This window comes from Rhinatrema bivittatum, chromosome 1, assembly GCF_901001135.1.
Source record: "Rhinatrema bivittatum chromosome 1, aRhiBiv1.1, whole genome shotgun sequence".
Lineage (NCBI taxonomy): Eukaryota > Metazoa > Chordata > Amphibia > Gymnophiona > Rhinatrematidae > Rhinatrema > Rhinatrema bivittatum.
Window position 1 is genome coordinate 110879464 of NC_042615.1, and position 20721 is coordinate 110900184.

At 43.9% G+C, this 20721-nt stretch overlaps 1 protein-coding gene across 4 annotated transcripts in view; it reads left to right on the top strand.

The window, feature by feature from the left end:
- Positions 1 to 20721, top strand: part of TENM3 (teneurin transmembrane protein 3) — a 1731308-nt gene that overhangs the window by 1395481 nt on the left and 315106 nt on the right. For all 4 annotated transcript variants that reach the window (XM_029581140.1, XM_029581227.1, XM_029581302.1 and 1 more), the window contains one exon: positions 3768 to 3968. In XM_029581140.1, the coding sequence (XP_029437000.1) occupies positions 3768 to 3968 (201 nt within the window). The remainder of the gene's footprint in view (positions 1 to 3767; positions 3969 to 20721) is intronic.

Sequence of the window (20721 nt, forward strand, 5' to 3'; positions counted from 1 at the left end):
CCCTAAAGTTTTATTAATGGGTTAATTGTTTGGGGGAAAATTTAGTTGGGGGGGGGGGGGGGAGAAGGGAGCCCTGTTTTGTTTGGGAGTACCATTAAGAGTACATTTTTGAACAAAGAGATTAGAAGAAAATGGTTTCCACATTGTGAAAGAGAACAATGGTCTGTTGCAGATAGCAGTATTCCAGAACCAATGTACAGGTGAAAATGCTGATTCAAATGGATGCCGGTGAAAGATGATACATCATTTTTGTGTTCTGAATGTAATGAAGATATTCACGATGCTGCTTTGTAAAGTGCAGTCAATTTTTTTTCAGTAGGAAAAAAGCACCATTTTCCTTCCTCAATCAAATAGATTTTATTGATCTGCACGTACAAAGTAATGCAATTAAGTCTGTGGAATTAAATTTTCAGACCATTGACCCTACAAGTGTAAAGTTTTATTGAGTCAAATTGCTAAATTAAATCTCATCATCCAAAGCACATTAAAGTGAATTAAGAAGGATAGAGAGTATGCAACTCATTTATTTCTTAAACAACAGGTTGAGGGCCCTGTGCAGAGCTGTTAGAACTCACAGGTACTGGATTATGTCAGTTGATACTGATTGTCTTAGAAAATCCAATACTTGTTGCTCTGTGATTAGGAAGAACAGAGAGCAATGACCTGAAACCTGAAGTGCATATTGGTGTAATTCAGTAGAATTATAAATCTTGACAAGATTATCAATTATCTAAATTGTGGAGTTTGATGTTTTTCATCTTCAGCTGATCATGAGAATAAACCTTCCAATGCAGTTCAAAAAATTATGAGGCCCATATTCAGAAGCATATAGATGGATAACTCAGAAGTTATCTGACTAAATGAATATTCGGGTATTTAGCCGGCTATCTTATTATCCAGCTTAAATTTAGCTGGTAACTTAAGGGCGTTTCCAAAACTAAGAGCCTGATTTTAAAAGGCATGTACACAGTTAAAATTGGGTTTTGCACATGTAAATGCACTTTACTCGAGTAAGTGGGCTTTTGAAAATTGCTACAATATATGTAATTGAATTATTCATAGGATTTATTTGCATAAGTGGACTTTATGTGAATAAATGGCTTTTGAAAATTGCTATGATAGTATGTTACATTTATACACATAGGGGTAGATTTAAAAAATTTGCGCGATCGCGTACTTTTGTTCGCACACCAGGCACGAACAAAAGTACGCTGGATTTTATAAGATACGCGCGTAGCCACGCGTATCTTATAAAATCCGGGGTCGGCGCGTGCAAGGGGGTGCACATTTGTGCAACCTGAGTGCGCCGAGCCCAGCGCACGCTGCCTGTTCCCTCCGAGGCCGCTCCGATTTCAGAGCGGCCTCGGAGGGAACTTTCCTTCGCCCTCCCCCCCCCCCGGCCCTATCTAAACCTCCCCCTTACCTTTGTTAGCAGATTTACACCTGCTAAAAGCAGATGTAAATCTGTGCACGCCAGCAGGCTGCTGGCGTGCCATCACCCAACCCGGGGGCTGGTCCGGAGGCCTCGACCACGCCCCCGGGCCTGCCGCATCACGCCCCCGAAACGCCGCATCATTTCGGGAACGCCCCCGACACGCCACCTCCCCGCCCCTTTTACGAAGCCCTGGGACTTACGCGCGTCCCAGGGCTCTGCGCGCACCGGTGGCCTATGCAAAATAGGTGCGCTGGCGCGCGAGGGCCCTGCGCGCATAAATCCAGCTGGATTTACGCACGCAGGCCATTTAAAATCCGCCCCAAAACTTCTTTGAAAATGACCTCCTTTAGGAATAGATTTTCAAAACATACGCACACGAGTCCATGTGCACACGCTTCCTGGCGTGCACACATGGACGCACGCATGTTATAAAATTTCGGGTCGGCGCACACAAGGGGGGGTAGAGTTATGCAGTTACGCGTGGCAACGCATTGGGGTCTTCCCCAGTTCCCTCCCATGCCGCTCCATTTAAGGAGCGGACTGGGAGGGAACTTCCCAACCCCCTAGCCTAACTCCCTTCCCCTTCCCCTATCCTGCCCTCCTCCTAACCCTATCCTAACTTGCCCAAATTTTTTTATCTCACCTTTTGCTCCTGCCTTGGAGCAGGAGCAAGTTGCGCGCACCGGCACCCTGCCAGCATGTGATTCCCCCAGCAAAGTGGCAAAATAGCCACTGTGCCTGGCACCTCTAGCCCTGCCCTGCCCCCTGCCCCCTGGACCGCCCCACCCCCCAGACCATCCCTTTTTCAAGCCCCGGGTCTTACACGCACCCTGGTGATTTACGCATGTGGCCAGGCCCTTTTGGGTCAATTTTCAAACCCCGGTGCGCATAAAAGCCCAGGGTATACACGCGTGGCCGGGTCTTACTCGCCAGGACAATTTTCAAATGGGAGAAGGGGAGGGAGCGGGGAGGGGAGGGGATAAGAGGAAAGAGAGAGCCTCAAGGGAGGCACCCATATTAATCAGCTTTTTATACCACTGTAAAAGGGGCAACCAGTAACTCGAGGTTTTGGTGGTGGGCTAGGTTTTGGAGGGCAGTTTTACATTCACAGTCAGAGGTACAAACAGCACAGTAGACAATGAAGATTTTAAGTGATTTGGATTGATGAAAGGTATAAAAAGACTAGATTTGTACATTGTACTCTCAACCTAGCTTCCTAGCTGCTAGGGAGAGCGTGCATCAAGGTAGGTCGAGAGTACGGCTCTAATGCCCGGGTATAAGACCCTAACGAGATTTGATGAATGACCCCCAAAGTGTGGTCAGGCCAAAGAGATGTCCTAAAGTTAGCCAGATAAAGTGGCAGCTGAATTATTTAATATACCTCCAAACTTCACTGGATAAGTTTATCTGGCTAACTTTGCTATCTGGACAGTGAATGAATAAGGACCTCATTCTTAACATTTTAGGCAAAAAGGCTTTGTAGATTTATGTTATGATATCAAAGAGAATTCCTGCAATATAGATGAAGCCCAGTGAAAGGCTTCTACTTTCTGTCCTTCAGTTTCTTCATTTTGCATTTCAAAATCCAAATGGATTCAGGTTTCTTGGGCAATTATATAAAGGAGTAGCATACCCTGAAAATGTCTGTAATATTTATAAAAATAAATCTTACCAGCATTTAACTAAGTGGAGGAAACCTAGGGCTGCCTGCCATAAAGTGGCTATTTCTTGCCACCTCCCCAATAGTTAATCATTATTAAAGTATGCCAGCCCATTCTGAATTAAACCAGGCATACCACTGTATCATGCTAATCAGAGAGCGGTAAGAAAGAGGAGAAAGGTTTATAAGCCTTTTTTTCCATAAGTCAGCCCAATTGATCCTTCTAATTAAGTCTCTCCCTTGAGCTTCCATTCCTATAAAAATGTCTTATGAAGAAACCACCCATTTTCATACATTACCAGGCTACTTCCTTCCCTTCCCCTAAATTATATTCTAGTGAGGCAGCTGACCTGGAGGTGGCCTTGCATTTGCATCCGTTGCTGTTAAATATATTCCCTGACCATTTTATTCATTTGACTTTTTTCTTATCCACTACTCCATCAACAATATAAAGAGCTGGATTTGATTGGTGGGAACAATTAAATGGAAAAAGGAGAGTGTGTGCTTACATGCCCCACACACAAACAAGGAGAGAGCAAGGAAGTGTTGTTTTGTGTGAAATTATCTCCCCCCCATCTGTCTGTGAGGCACCTATATATCCAAATTATGTGTAATATTCTACTTCAATAGTTAGATGCCAACACAATTAATGTTCTCGTTTGCTTTCCGCAGCCGATTGTCTAGACTCAACATGTTCCAGCCATGGAGTCTGTAACCATGGGGAATGTCACTGTAATCCAGGATGGGGTGGCATCCATTGTGAGATACTGAAGACTATGTGTCCAGACCAATGCTCTGGTCATGGGACTTACCTTCAGGAAAGTGGTACTTGTACTTGTGATCCTAATTGGACAGGCCCAGACTGCTCAAGTGGTAAGGATTTTTAATGAATTTTCCTGGCAAGGGTGCTCAAAGTAAACACTGCTGTAGTTATTAGAACATATATATGATTGTTCATTTCTTGAATAAGTGTGTGAGTAGGACATATGTACTCCTAACTGATGTAGTTAATTTTGTTTGAAAATGTGCATGTGGCATATTGCTGCTGGCTATTAATCTAAAATTTATTTTGTTACTTTGAAAAAATGGTATATATAGTGAGTGATTATGATTAATATCAGTACTTGCAATTTGATGTAAAAAAAAATTAGAAAGGGGACATATCAATTTAAAATATTTAGTCAGAACCCAAAGCAATTCTTTAGGGAACTGGTAAAGAATATCAGTGAAGTTAAAATACCATTGACCAAAGCTAAAAGAGAAAAGTTTGGGAGAAATTTATATTAGAATCCTGTAGAATGTAACAAAGGAGCAGGATGGCTATCCAGCATGCAAGTGTCATGTTGCCAGCTACAAAATATGAAAAACAGATACTTTATATTTAATGTAGGATTTGTTCATAATAGGTTACCTTTATTAATTTAATCATCACCATAGAACAGCAGGTTCACAGTATTCAGTCAATTTAGTCTAGGTCAGAATATTCAATTTAATCTTCACATATATTACCATGTCCAGCAGGATTATTTCACAGATACTCAGGGATACAGATCCTCCTCATTTGTAATCCACAGCAGAGCCCACTGCCTTCAAGTTACTGGGTACACTGACTTCTATCTATCTATCTATCTATCTATCTATCTATCTATCTATCTATTTATTTATTTAGGGTTTTTCTTAACCGACATTTGTCAGGGACAAGGGTAACAAAATAGGAAAATCAGTTACAAAAAAACAGGGGAACAAGGAACTGGGAGATGCGAAAGTAATATGTATGTAGAAAGGGGGAAAAGCAAACGAACGGTAATATGAAAGGCTGATACAGTGGGATGAACCATTCCAAGTCCTCCAGGGTTGGGTTTCAGGTCTCCCTGCAAGCCGCCTCGGCTTATCTGGCTGCAAATATGCAGACCCACTCTGTGACTCACAGGCAGCACACATGCTCAATAACAAGGCAGGCCTTGGTTCAAGACTGGGCAAGATTATTTTTTCTCTTACGGCATAAGAATATGGAAAGGGCCTAACAAGATAAGAAATGCAATACTGGGACACACCAAGGGTCCAGCATCCTGTCTCCGAATGTGGCCAATCCAGTTCACAAATAACCGGTAGGATCGCAAAGAAAATGTCCAATCCTTTCTCAAAACTAGGATAAGCAGTGGCTGTCCTAGGTCAAGCTGGCTAAGAATGGTTTATGGATTTTTTCCTGCAGGAACTTGTCTAGAATCTTTCTAAACCTAGCTATGCTAACCAGGGCGGCGCTAGCTTTTTTGTTGCCCTGTCCGAAAAATTACTGTGCTTCCCCCCCCCCCCCCCCCCCCCGAATCATTCAGTGTCTGTCCCGGGTCCATCAAATAAAGCCCAGTTCCTTCCTGCAATCTGTATTTTCAAAAACTGACATGCCCCCCCCACCCGAGAACCCATGGATAGGGAAGGGTATTAGGTACCCTAGGCAAACCTTACAGCCCTACACACATACCACCCCACATCCTTTATAGACGCACACAAATTATGCATTTAAAATAAATTTTACATGACAAAGAACAAGTACAGTCTTCTGAGGCAATAATAATAGCATATTGGGGCAGATCTTAAAACCTGCACGCGGGCGTAGATTTGTTCGTGCAACCTGGCGCAAACAAATCTACGCCCGATTTTATAACATGCGCGCACAGCCACACACATGTTCTAAAATCCAGGGTCGGTGCGCACAAGGGGGTGCACAATTGTGCAACTTGCGCGGGCCGAGCCGCACAGTCTGCCTCCGTTCCCTCCAAGGCCGCTCCGAAATCGGAGCGGCCTCGGAGGGAACTTTCCTTCCGCCTTCCCCCACCTTCCCTTCCCTTCCCCTTTCTAACCCACCCCCCGCCCCCCAGCCCTACCTAAATCCCCCCACCTTTGTTCCAAAAGTTACGCCTGCCCAAGGCCGCTGTGCCAGAGGACTCGGCCCCGCCCCTGGACTGCCGCCACGCCCCCAGACCCGCCCCTTTTTCAAAGCCCTAGGACATGCGCGCGTCCCGGGGCTTGTGCGTGCCACCGAGCCTATGCAAGATAGACTCGGCGCGCGCAGGGGCAGCTTGGGGCAGCTTTTCGGGGGTTACGCTCGTATGTTACGCGTGTAACCCTTTGAAAATCTGCCCCATTATATTTGCATGCACTTCTTTTGTGCCAACCAGAAAACACTGCAAAAATGACACTTGGAATTCCTGTGGAATTAGACATTTTGTAATGCGTATTGGGTGTGAGCTTGGCCCTCAGAAAGCCATGAACAAACTGAATTACCATTACAATATAGTAAACCTCCCATACCAAAATAACCCTAACAGCCTTATCTATGAGAAGGCAACACTGCACATATTACACCAGGCCCTAGAACACCAATAAAACTCATGTCAGGAAACCAGGCTGCTATAGAACCCTAAACAGAAATTACATGCAAGCAAATACCTCTCCTTGGTCACATATTCAGATCACAGACAGACCCTTACCAATTTCGGAATAAAGAGATGAGAAAATATAAACAGAAACGTGCTGAGAAGAACTGAAGTGGAACCCATAGCAGGCCAGCCTCTATATGCAGAGCAACAATGGAAAAACAGAAACATTACCATTCTTCATAAAAATGTAAATAATAAAATCAAGAAATATAAAGCATCAATTATAAAAGTAAAGTCATATTCATAAAAAGAATAAATATTTCAAACCAGTTAATGAATAGAATCTCCAAAATTTCCCAGTCACCAAGATAATAATTCAAAACATCTGATGAATAAAAAATCCAATAAATAAAAAACTGTTCTATTCCCCTCCCAAAAAAATTAAATATTTCGAAAGAGCAGAATTATCAAATTACACCCAATAATTAAAACTAATACAGATTTAAAAATCTCCTGCTTTCCATACCTGTGATCTTCTGATTTCCAGTCTCTCTGAGATTGTCGTGGATTGGGTGAGGTAGAGACGCCCAAATTTTATCTTTTCTCTCACACACATGACCAATAACGCGTTCATTCTCTTACAAACTCCCTCTCTCTAACATACACAGGCTCCCTCTCCTTCACAGATACATTATGAGGTAGATTTTAAAAGCTGCACGCTATCCGGCGCACACACATGTACGCCCGATTTTATAACATGCACGCGCAAGGGGGTGCACAATTGTGCACCTTGCACGCGCCGAGCCATACTGCCTTCCCCCATTCCCTTCCCTTCCTCTACCACTCCCCGCCCTTCCCCCACCTTTTTCTTTTTTTTTTCTTGTTTTAAAACTTACTTCAGCCCTGGGGCTCAAGTAAGTTGCGCACGCTGGCCGACTGCCGGTGCGTGATCCCCCGCACAGCGGCAAATGGCCACTGTGCCAGGAGTCTCTGACCCCGCCCCACCCGCTTCCCGCCCCTTTAGTAAAGCCCTGGGACTTACACGCGTCCCGGGGTTTTACGCGCGTTGCCGGGCCTTTTGAAAATAGGCCCGGAGCACGTAACTTTTGAAAATCCAGCCCTATGCATGGGTGTGCACCTATATGTGACACATAGGCTCTCACACAGACACATTTACAGGCACACAGGCTCTTACACTGACACACATATACATACACACACACACATAGGCTCTCACACAGACACATTCACAGGCACACTTGCTCTCACACTGGCACACATATACACACACACATAGGCTCTCACACAGACACATTCACAGGCACACAGGCTCTCACACTGACACACATATACACACACACATAGGCTCTCACACAGACACATTCACAGGCACACAGGCTCTCACACTGACACACATATACACACACATAGGCTCTCACACAGATACACACACATGCACAAACACACAGGCTCTCAGACACACACAGACTCTCAGTCACTTATACACATACACACATGGCTTCCTGATGTCTTCGGCCGTGGTGGGATGAGCTCCACTACGACCCACTGGCCTTCCTGATTGGGGGGGGGGGGGGAGAGCAGAAGCTGTGCATGGGCTCGGGCGTACACGCAAATGGAAGATGGGCATCTCTGATGGTCACCAGCGGGTTGATCACCGGCAGCCTGCAGTCTATCTTTTTCGGCAGCTGGCAACCCTGTGGTCTCTCCTGCTGCCGCCGGCTCGCAGCCTCTGCCAGGTGTGCTGCCCTGTGCAAATGCATAGTATGCATACCCAGTCACGCTGAGCCTGATGCTAACTGCTTTCACCACGTTCTCTGGCAACAAATTCCAAAATGTAATTGTTCGCTGAGTGAAAAAACAATTTGTTTTAAATGTGCTATCTTTTAGTTTTATCTACTGCCCCCTAGTCCTAGTGCTATTGGAAAGAGTGAATAACTATTTCTATTTACCCATTGCACCCCACTCATGATTTTATAGACCTCTATCATAGCTCATCTCAGCTATTTCTTCTCCAGGCTGAAGAGCCCTAACCTGTTTTACTTTTCCTCATAGCAGAGTTGTTCCATACTTTTTATAATTTTGGTCACCCTTCTCTATATCTTTTCTAGTTTCAATATATATTGTTTGAGAAGGGACAACAAGAATTGCACATAATACTCATATGCAGCTACACCATGGATCGATACAGAAGCATTATGATACGTTCTATTTTATTTTCCATTCCTTTCCTTATAATACTTAGCATTCTGGTTTTTTTTAACTGACACTGAATACTGAGATGAGGATTTCACAGTGTTGTCCACAGTGACTTCAAGATCCTTTTCTTTCTGTGAATCTAATGAGTCCTTGCTGCTGATCCTTCCATCTTAGTTTTGTTCAAAGAAAATGGCTCTTGACCTAACTCAGATTTGTGGCCTATTGTGCTTACACAACCATTCAATTGTCATTACAAAATCCGAGGCAAATGTCTGGCAAAGATTCTTTACAAAAGACATTTTTGATATATGAATAATCTCCCTTATTACTGTGCTCATCTCCACTAATTGAATTCTTTAAGGACTTCTCTGTGTTATCCTTGGTCCAGCTGAGGAAAGAAACTGCAGAAAATATTTGTTCAGATGCTCATAGAATCTCTAGTACCTGAACCCCTGGTTCCACATCAGAGGGCACCTTCAGTGATGATCTCCCTTCTCCTAGGGTAGGCCTAGAGGCAGACTTCATTAGGTGTGAATTTTCAAAGAGTTACATACATAAAAATTAGCAGATACACATGCAAGTAGCAAGTAATTTAGGATTTGTGCAGACATATATGCTTGTAAAAAGGGGTCAGTCTAGGGGTGTTCTGTGGTGGGGCAAACATTTATGTGAATAAGTTGCCAAACGTACCAATGTACATAAATTTATACCTGCTAATTAGGTAGCATAAGTGATATCAAACGTGTTTATTGTGTGCTGTTGGCCGGATTGGAGGTCTAGGTGAATTGGAGAGAGTTCAGGATCAAGAACCAAATGTTTCTCGATGACCTGGAGAAGGACTGGTCAAACTGGTGCAGTAATTATCAAACTGATAATTAGTAGTGTTTGCATGTTTTAGAATATACCAACTTGTACGTGTAAATTGGGTTTTATATGAGCAAGTCCTACTTACTTTTCTCGTGTAAAATATACACGCGTATAATTTTAAAATAGATAGGAAATGTATGCGCGTTTGATGCATTGAAAAATTCACTTTCAGTGTATTGCTTGTATTCATATGTAAGCACTCTGAAAATAAGAAACCTGTATACTGTCCAAAACCCAATACCCAATAATAGAGAAGGACAGATAATCAAATTTATAGGTGAAAAAATTACAAAAAATAGTAATTCACACTAAGCATTACTCATTGGGTATCAGCAAGCTGGGAAAAGTGTAAGACCTCTCACAATAGAGGTATCTCAGTCCTCTCAATCATTCACCCACAATCATAGAACATAACAACTATAATTCAAGAAATTTTTGTTGCATGTAAAAACCATTTCAAATATTTCTAATCACCATGTTGTCCCAATTCCAATTAAATGAACAAGCACAATGCTCGTTGTTTTAATTAAATAAATAAGCACATTGCCCCAACGTTAGCTGACATTTCATAAAGCCTGCATCAGAGAGAACTTATCTTAAATGTCAGTCACGCCAATACAGATCTCCCAATCTCTGAAGATATACAGGGGTCTTCCAATCTGGCCACGGTCAAGCATTTTTATACAAAAGGCATTAGTGATATCACTTGTCATCTGATGTCAAGGTGTCTGAAAACAAAACCCACTTTATTGCAGTAATGCCAAAGTAGCACCAACCCAATAATCAAGAGACCAATATAATCCAAAAGCAGAAACCCAAAAGGAAGGCCAAATTAAAGAAAAACAGTAAAATCCACATCAGTGTTCAAACCATTTGGAAACTGAGGGCCGGAATTTAAGACGTACGCCCAATTTTATAACATTAGCGCGCAGCCACACACGTTATAAAATCCGGGTGCAGCGCATGCAAGGGGGTGCACACTTGTGCACCTTGCACACGCCAAGCCCTAGGGGAGCCCTGATGGCTTTCCCCGTTCTCTCCGAGGCCTACCTAAAACCCCCCTAACCTTTATTTTGTTTGTTGCGCCTGACACCGGGCAGGCGTAGGTTGCGCGTGCTGGCCAAGTGCCGGCGCATGATCCCCAGGCCCAGCGGCAGTGGAGAGGCCTCTGGCCACGCCCCACCCCCGGACCGCCCCACCCATTTTTAAAGCCCCGAGCCTTACACGCGTCCCGGGGCTTGCGCGCGTCGCCGGGCCTATGCAAAATAGGCTCAGCGCGCATAGGCTTTGAAAATCTGCCCCTGAGTGTTTAGATGATAGATCCAGTGCTACTCAATTTGTAAAAGGCATCGGGGAAAATTCCCACCATGCCAGTTCTGTTGAGGGACATCTATAATTCAAAACTGAAGATCCTCAAACTTGTGCACAGATTCAAGGCAGTGTGGAACCATGGGTGCCGACAAATGGTTCTTGTTGAAGCAGCTATGATGCCCAATCAACCTTGTGCTGATGGCTTGAATGGTTTTCCCAATGTAAAATATGGCATTTGGACATTTAATTACATAAATCACCCCACTTATTTGACATGTTGCAGAGTGCTGAAGATGAATATGGTAGCTACTTGGGACAATGGTTAGCAAATTTGTGTGCATCAAATTAGAGCAAACTGAACAATGTGCACAAGGGGCATGGCCAGGAGAGACTAGAGTTATACAGCTAGGGGCAGATCTTTAAACCTGTGCGCAGACGTAGATTTGTTCGCGCAACCCTGCGCAAACAAATCTACGCCCCATTTTATAACATGCGCATGTTACCGCACTCATATTATAAAATCCAGGGTCGGCGTGTGCAAGGGGTGCACAATTGTGCAACTTGCGCACGCCGAGCCACGCAGCCTTCCTCCATTCCCTCCGAGGCCACTCCAAAATCGGAGCGGCCTCAGAGGGAACTTTCTTTCCACCCCCCCCCCCGCACCTTCCCCTCCCTTCCCCTAACCTGCCCCCCCAGCCCTATCTGAAACCCCCTCCTGACCTTTATCATGCAAGTTATGCCTGCCTCTGGGCAGGCATAACTTGTGCGCGCTGGCAGGCTGCCAGCGCGCCATCCCCCGGCATGTGGCTGTTCCGGACGCCTCGGTCCCACCCCCGGAATGCTCCTGGGCTGGTTCCCCGCCCACAGCCCCCACCCCCAGGAACGCCCCTTTTTCAAAGCCCCAGGACATATGGGCATCCCGGGGCTTGTGCGCACATGGGCAGCTTGGGGCAGCTTTTCGGGTGTTAGGCGTGTTTGTTACGCGCGTAACCCTTTAAAAATCTGCCCCCTAGAATTTAGCCTCATACAGCTTCAAATATTGTCGCTTTGCCATTTAGATGGATAACTTTTCAGTTATCCTTCTAAATGGCTTCTGAATATCAGCCTCTGTGTTTTAGAAATAGGACTTTGGGTTATTTTGTGAGCTTGTAGAAGTTAGTATTTGTTACCACTGTTATAAATTGTGAGACTTTAAGAGAGTAGGCTTTGAGTTAATTTTGTGAGATTGTATAAGTTAGTATTTCTTTGCCACTGTTTTAAGAATTGTTAGCATTTAGAAAGAGGACTTTGAGTTACTTTGTGAGCTTATATAAGTTAGTATTTGATTGAAAGTATTAAAATTATGAGTTTGCAAAGGTCACTTACTTGAACTGAAAAGGCGAGAGAGTACTGGTTCCTGGGCAACTAGTCACTAGTTGATCCTTGATTTAAGGAGGATAGCCAGTGGGACACTGTAATACCAAGATAGAAATTATATTGCAATGACAGGATAGATAAAATTGGTAGAGGGGTAGCACTATTTGTTAAAAAGGTCAAAGAGTCAAACAGGATAAAAATTCTATAGGACACAAAATACATTTGTAAGATCCTCTAGTTACATTACCAGTAAGTGCAGGGTAAACTTGTTTCAGCTAGAGATAGCCAGTTAGAGGAAATAATTAGGAGATGATTCATTTGGTTCAGCCCCAACGTTTGAGGGTACTAGGATAGATGTCCCCCTCTGTGGGTTTGTAAGCAACTCTCTAAAGAGAGCTCAGAGGGGCAGTATTAATTTGAAGTTTTGGAGGAGGTTAGAGGATTTTACTATGAGAGAGGCTTTTGGCCTACCTGGATTCCACCTTGCCTGGGATCTCTGGATTAGTTTGGGGACTCCATTCCTGCAGGCCACTCCTTAGGTGGTTGATGGGTTGTGCTTTGGGGATCTTTACCTTTTGTTGTAAGAAGATGGCGAGACCCCAGGTTGTTGCTCATGGAGAGGTCTCTTTGGGGCGCCCTGGGTAGGGAAGACCTGGCCTGTTGTGAACTACACCAGAATCAAAGGAGTGGTGGTGATCCACTGCAGTATCCTCTGCAGTTAAATCTCATTTGGGACAGAGAGAAGTTTGTTGCTGGATAGGAGGAAGAATTCTTTTCCATTTCCTGCCTGGAAATTGGAACAACTGGAGTAGCTTGTTTCCAAGTGGATCCCTCCCATCTGGGATCCTCAGAGAAGGACATAAATATAAAGAATAATACATTCTTACTGTTAAGGTTAAGAACATTGAGAACCCCCATCTGGAATCTTCATCCCCTGAGGAGAGAGAGAGTTGGGCACTCTATGCAATGACTGAAATTTTCCAAGTCTTGACAGTTTTTGGAAGGGGTTTTCTCTATTTCCACAAGGAAACCCTGCCCATCCAGGAATTCCACTTATCCATATCTTGGAGGGTGGAAGTTCATTTTTATCTGGTATTAGAGATATGTGTATTAGACACCAGTCTTGAGTATCGGTATATCAAAAGTATTTAAATAAATAAATAAAATAAATGTGCACAGATTGAGGAAAGAGACTGTATTTGAAAAGCCACTGTGATGCAGAGGACTCTTAATTGTGCCATTTACCAATTAAAATTCACCTTTAATAAAGACTTTAATTTTGGACACACACAAAATGTCGCCAGTGTTTTATTGACTCTAAAGCACACACTGAAGTGAAAGAGAAAGAATATCCCTCTCCCAGGGACACAGATCAAAGAGAAAGGCACCCCTAACATTCTGGGCCCTGAAAGAATAACCTTTCCCCCCACCAACAAAGGATCCAGGCCCTGTTGGTAAGAGACTTTGTACTAGCTACCCTGGTGAGGTTCCAGCCCCAAAGAGAGAAAATCTTTTATGGCCCCCATCAGGTAGCAGTTCACACCTGGGCCTGGGGTTACACATTGTAGAATCTTTATGGATAGAAATTCCTTGTGAGAAAGGGAATAGAATAACAGTGGGACTGTGCTATCATCCATCTGGCCAGAATGAACAGATAGATGATGAAATGCTACCAGAAATTAGGGAAGATGACAAAAATAGTAACACATTAATGAATGATTTCAATTACCCCAGTATTGACTGGGAAAATGTCACATCAGGACATGCTAAGTAGGTAAAGTTTCTAGATGAAATGAAGAACTACTTCATGGAGCAGCTGGTATAAGAGCTGCCAAGGGGGGAGGGAACTATTTTAGACGTAATCCTTAATGGAACACGTGATTTGGTGAAAGAGATAATGGTGTTAGGGCCACTTGGCTATAGTGATCATAACATGATTAAATTTGACTTGATAACTAGAGGGAGGACACTGAGGAAATCTACTGTGATAGCATTTAACTTTCAAAAGGGAGATAATGAGAAAAAGAAAAATGATTAGGAAAAAGCTGAAAGAAGCAACTGCAAAGGTCAAGAATTTGCATCGGGCATCACTAGTTGATCCTTGATTTAAGGAGGATAGCCAGTGGGACACTGTAATACCAAGATAGAAATTATATTGCAATGACAGGATAGATAAAATTGGTAGAGGGGTAGCACTATTTGTTAAAAAGGTCAGAGTCAAACAGGATAAAAATTCTATAGGACACAAAATACATTTGTAAGATCCTCTAGTTACATTACCAATAAGTGCAGGGTAAACTTCTTGTTTCAGCTAGAGATAGCCAGTTAGAGGAAATAATTAGGAGATGATTCATTTGGTTCAGCCCCAACGTTTGAGGGTACTAGGATAGATGTCCCCCTCTGTGGGTTTGTAAGCAACTCTCTAAAGAGAGCTCAGAGGGGCAGTATTAGTTTGAAGTTTTGGAGGAGGTTAGAGGATTTTACTATGAGAGAGGCTTTTGGCCTACCTGGATTCCACCTTGCCTGGGATCTCTGGATTAGGTTGGGGACTCCATTCCTGCAGGCCACTCCTTAGGTGGTTGATTGGGTTGTGCTTTGGGGATCTTTACCTTTTGTTGTAAGAAGATGGTGAGACCCCAGGTTGTTGCTCATTGAGAGGTCTCTTTGGGGCACCCTGGGCCATCTTGGAAGCCCAGACCAGATGTATTTCATGCATTAAAAACACTGAAATGACTGCAGGCATGGTTAAAAGGTGAGGTGAGTGAGGCTATTCTAGCAAAAGAACATCTTTCAAAAAATGGAAAAGGGATCCGAATGAAGAAAATAGGAAACAGCATAAGCACACATAAGTTAGATGCAAAACATTGATAAGGGAGGCAAAGACAGAATTTGAAAAGAAGCTTGCTGTGGAAGCAAAAAACTCATAATAAACACTTTTTCAGGTACATTTGAAGCAAAAGGCCTGTGCTAGAATCAGTTGTTAGGGATGTGCAGCCAAAAAGTTTTCGTTGCATTCGTGATTCGGATTCATCGGGGCGCAAATGCGTTAGTCGGCCGTATGGTGCTCCGATGCATTAATACGGCGAGTTAAATTCGTATCCCAGCTAAAATTAAAATTAACTACAACCCCCCACCCTCCTGACCCCCCCAAGACTTACCAAAACTCCCTGGTGGTCCAGCGGGAACTCCAGAAGCCATCCCTGCATTCTCACACCCTCATTTGCCTGTTTCATCATGGCGCCGATAGCCTTTGTCACAGGGGCTACCGGTGCCATTGGTCAGCCCCTGTCACATGGTCACCGGTGCCATCTTGTGCTCCTACCATGTGACAGGGGCTGACCAATGGCACCGGTAGCCCCTGTGACATAGTATGGGTAAAGGCTATCGGCGCCATTTTGAGTCCTGGCATCTGACGGCCGGCGTGCAGGAGGTCACTCCGGGACCCCCGTTGGACCAACAGGGACTTTTGGCCAGCTTGGGGGGGCCTCCTGACCCCCACAAGACTTGCCAAAAGTCCAGCGGGGGTCCGGGAGCGACCTCCTGCACGCCGTCTGTCCGATGCCCATACTCAAAATGACGCCGATCGCCTTTGCCCTCATATGTCACACATAGTGAGGGCAAAGGCGATCGGTGCCATTTTGAGTCTCAAAATTTTTCCTGCCCATTTCTGTTTCTTCTCTTTCCTCCGGTCGTCTTCATTCCTCTCCTACATCATCCTAACAATTATCTTTCCCTCTGCCCTACATCTCACTCTCATTGCCCCTCTTTCCCCACTTCCCAGCATCTCCTTTTCCCTAATCATACCCATTTATTGTCTTTCTTCAACAGCCCCCTTCCCACATCTCCCATTATTCTCACCCCTTACCAGCATCCCTGCCTTCTCTTCCAAAACCTCCTGTCCAGCATCCTCCCCTCTAAACTCCCATCACAGATTCTTCCACCACTCTTTGCCCCACTAACCAGCATCTCCTCCACAATCCCTCTACCCAGCAACTTCCTTTCTCAACAAACCTCCACCCAGTATCTCCCACAATACTCTCCTCCATAATCCCCACTCAGCACCTCTCTCTCAACAAGCCCCTTCCCACCATCTCCCATCACTCTCTGCCCCTTCCCAATATCTCCCCTCTCTCCTCCACAACCCCAACCAGCAGCTCCCTTCTTTCAACAACCTCCATCCCAGCATATTCCACCACTCTTTTCCCATCCTTCCCTGTATACCAATCTCTCCTTTACTATTCCCTTCCAGTACCTTTCCTCTCTCCTCCACAACTACCTTTCCCAATATCTCCCAGCACTCTTTCAACAACTCCCTTCCCAGGATGTCTCCCATAGCTCCCTCTCTGTCTAGTATCTTCCCAGGGCCACAATCCCGAGTCCTCCCCCTCACCTGGCTTGATTCAGCTGATCCAGGAAAACGTCAGACTAGAAAGCAGGAAGGGTATGCTTGTAAAAAGGCTGCATTGCCAAAAAGCAGCAGCAAGCAAACAGAAAGTAAATGTGGGGCCAATCTGTGAGCAGGAGCACTCAGCCCTGCACCTTCTTCCACCGGGGTTTCCTGTTACCTAGGACAAGTGGTTCTCAACCTTTTTTCTGTCGGGACACACCTGATAGTTCTCACATGCATGACACACTGAACACATGACAGTCACAAGGCTAAATGTAAATATACACTTTGCATCCACAGGAACCCCAATCCTCAGCAATGGGAATAAAGCAGAACTGGAACATTCCCTATACAACTCACCATACAAAAAATATATTCTGGTGTTATCTCAATAACAGCAACACAAACTCCCTCTTTTTATAAGCAGGCACAATAGCCCTGCTTATAAAAAGACTAGTTCACCACCAATTCACCTATTGAGGAAACACAACAAATAAAGTGAGGTATTTTACTAGCCTACATGCTAGTTAAATACCTCATCTCGTTCACACACACACACAAAATTGACCTTCACAAAGTAAATAAAGACCACAAATTAGAAATATGGAAACCCAAAAAAGCCACTCTGCATGCAGTACAAAACCGGAGAAATGGAAACAGAAATATAGCGCCTAACATAGTAACCAGGTTCTGCAATAATGCGCACAAACTAATCTGCACTAGGGATGTGCATTCATCTAGGACAAATTAGGCAATTTCAATGAAATTGCCTAATTCGTCCTGATTTGGCCACCCTGAAAAACAAAGGGAATTTTCCCAAAATTTCAGGAAAATTCATTTTTCGGGGTTAGTACGTGCTAACCCCGAAATTCGGAGAGGCCGAAAAAAAAAAGCTCAAACCGCAGGAAACCAAAATCACATCTCTAATCTGCACAAAGTTACACTTACATTATGGCATGCACTCAAAAGGAACAACCCTTCCTATAAACAGGAAACACTACAAATATTAAACCAGGCCCTAAACACTAATACACCTCCAGTTAGGGAAACAGAAAAAGCCAAGCTGCTATAGATCCCCACATAGTTTTATAGTTGTAAAACTATATGAATAAATGTTTCAAAAAGCTGATGAACAGAACAACATCTAACAATTAAAAACAATTTTAAAATATTTAAAAATATTTAAAATTCTCTGAACATCAATAAAATACTTCAAAACAGCAGACACATCACAAAATACCCAATAATTAATATGGCAGTCAATCAAGAAAAAAGAACTAAAAAGCCACCTTTAATACCTTCTCTCTAGCAGTTCTCCTACTCCTTTTCCTGGCAGGCCACACCAGAAGCAGCAGTAGCTGCTGAAGCTGTCCTCATGGTCCTCTTCCTTAGGGATCACAACCAGTCTCTGTCTCTCTCTCACACATGCACACACCCTCAGGACCAGTTTTTGTCTCTCACACACACTCACAAAAACCACTCACCTCCCTGATCAGTCTTTCTCACACATACACACGTCACCTCTCTGACCAGTCTCTCTCAATCATACAATGTTCTCTCTCTCTCTCTCTCTTACTTATACACAAGCTTTCAATCATATACACATGTTCTCTCTGACTTTCACACAGGCTTTCAATTATACACATGTTCTCTCTCACACACAGGCTTTCAATCACACATATTCTCTCTCACTCTCGCTCTCTCTCTCACACACACACACACAGACTGAAGCACCCTCCCCCCTCACATACATACCACACACACAGAAACATCCTCCCCCTCACATACACAACACACACACTCACACAAGCACCCTCCCTGTTTCAAATGCACACCACACACACACACCGGCCCCCAGCTGAACAGCTCAGACTTTGGCCCTCGCCGGCAGCAGTGCTCTCATCTTCAGCCCCGCTGACCTGGCCTCCAGCAGCGGCAACAATCTTTGGCCCCACCAGCTTGGTCTCTGGTGGTGGCCAGCACTCTGATCTTTGCCCTGCTGGCTGCAGGCAGCATGCGACACACCTGCCAGTGCTTTGCGACACACTGGTGTGTCACGACACACTGGTTGAGAAACGCTGACCTAGGAAATCCATGAGTGCTCCTGCTCACAGATTGGCTCAGCGTTTACTTTGTTTGCTTGCTGCTGCCTAGAAAATCCATGCAAGGGGTGTGGTTGCCCTAGGGCTGAGTGCTCCTGCTCACAGATTGGCTCTGGGTTTATTTTCTGTTTGTTTGCTGCTGCTTTTTGGCCATGCAGCCTTTTTGCAAGCATACCCTTCTTGCGTTCTAGTCCCTATACTGCTGCATGGTAGCAAGGGGAATGGTACCTGGGTGGCAAGCAATTTTTTAAGGGGAGCACTTGCCACCCTTTGCATCTCCATGATGATAGTATTTACTGGTGGTATTTTCAGGCTCTAGCAAATCCATCTTCAGTTGTACAGGTAAACAGAGGCTGAGCAAGACTGGCACAGACAGGGAATTTGTGGGGAGGGAGGAGCAAGAGAAAGAGATAAAGGCAATAATCTAGGCTAAATTTCCACCATGTTGCTCAGCTACTCCTGCTGCTTTTGTAGAGGAGGACAACAAATGGAGCTGTTGTTCTTCCATCACTGCACATGGCACTGACCAGACTCTGGTATATTGTGCCACCCCCACGGAGTTGCTGCCCCGTGCAAATGCACGCTTTGAACACCCTGTAGCACCAGCTCTGATTGGTCCATCTCTGGATATGGTGGCTGCTTGTTTTTTCCTGGCTGACAAGTAGCTGCCACATCCAGAAATGGACCAATGGAAAATTTCCCGATAGTGCCTCCTGTAAATAATTTCCAAAAACAAGTCCACTTAGATATGAGGAATTAAGAGTCAGTAAAAAGGTTATAGGTGATATCTTTTTATTGGACTAAATATATCTGTGGTTAGTTTTAAAGATTTATCCTCTCTTCATTAGGTCAGTGAAGAAATAGTGCTGTTATGCAGAGTTTAAATAGTACAATGTCATCTAGGTACGAGGCTACCTACATACGCCATTATATCTCAGTAAAGGAAAGGAGGGAGGGAAAATCAGAGGTGCTGAGATACTAAAACTTTACAGTTGTACTGTCCGATATCTGATAATGGGTGAGAGAGCCAATATCTTTATTAAGTCCTTTTGTGTTTGTTTGTTTGTTTTCTCTTCTTGTGTATATCTGAAGAATTTCCATAAAATACAATTAATTCAGAATGCTGCTGCATGCCTTATGTAATTTTAGACCCCCCTGGTTCCCCTATTTTATTTGACTTTCATTGGGCACCTGTAGTTTTAAGATTGTTTGCCTTTTTAGAGCTCTGTATGACTTACATCCTTCTTACCTATCAGATAAACTTAGGAGAGATGTTTATCTCCTGACTATTCTTTCAGTAAAGGAGTGCGGGCCATCTGGGTCAAGAGTTTATCCTTTTACCCACATTTCTCCAATCTTATGGAATGCTCTTTCCAGGTTTCTCTGTGATTGGAAAGAAATTATCTTAGATTTAAGAAACTTTCCTGCTTAGTAACGTGTAGTTGGATAATCAAGCTTTTTGAAAAATTTGCATTTTATTTTACAGCAGTTCTGTGAAGTTTTATGTTTGCTGGAATTGAATATATTCTGAGGTTATCTAGTGTCTCTTATTTGTTCACTTTGCCTATTGTATATATGTATGCATGTTGCGTAATTATGCTGACTTTGATGACTATTTGATTATCTGTGTGGCTAGTTGTGCTAACCTGTTTTTTAGATTAGTTTCTACATCACATGGAGTTTGAGGGTATTATGTTATAAATAAAAAGTGACTTATGTTGATTTTTTTTTTTGGCCAGCAGCTTCCTTTTGTTCTTTTTGGTTTCCTGTTTAGTTGAACCTGACTGATATTAGAACCCCATGAATCTTTACTCACAGCTTCCTAGAGATTTTTCCCTTTTCAGCTCCCCCCTCCTCCCATATAGTGCAGCACTCATAATGACCGTCCTCTATCCGAGAGGCATGGACAGAGGCATGGATCATAGTTCCTCTGCCACTCAGCACAAATGCACTGTTTCCTCAGACAATAAGTATTACGATTGCATGTTAATTGGGGCTCTCCCTTCCTC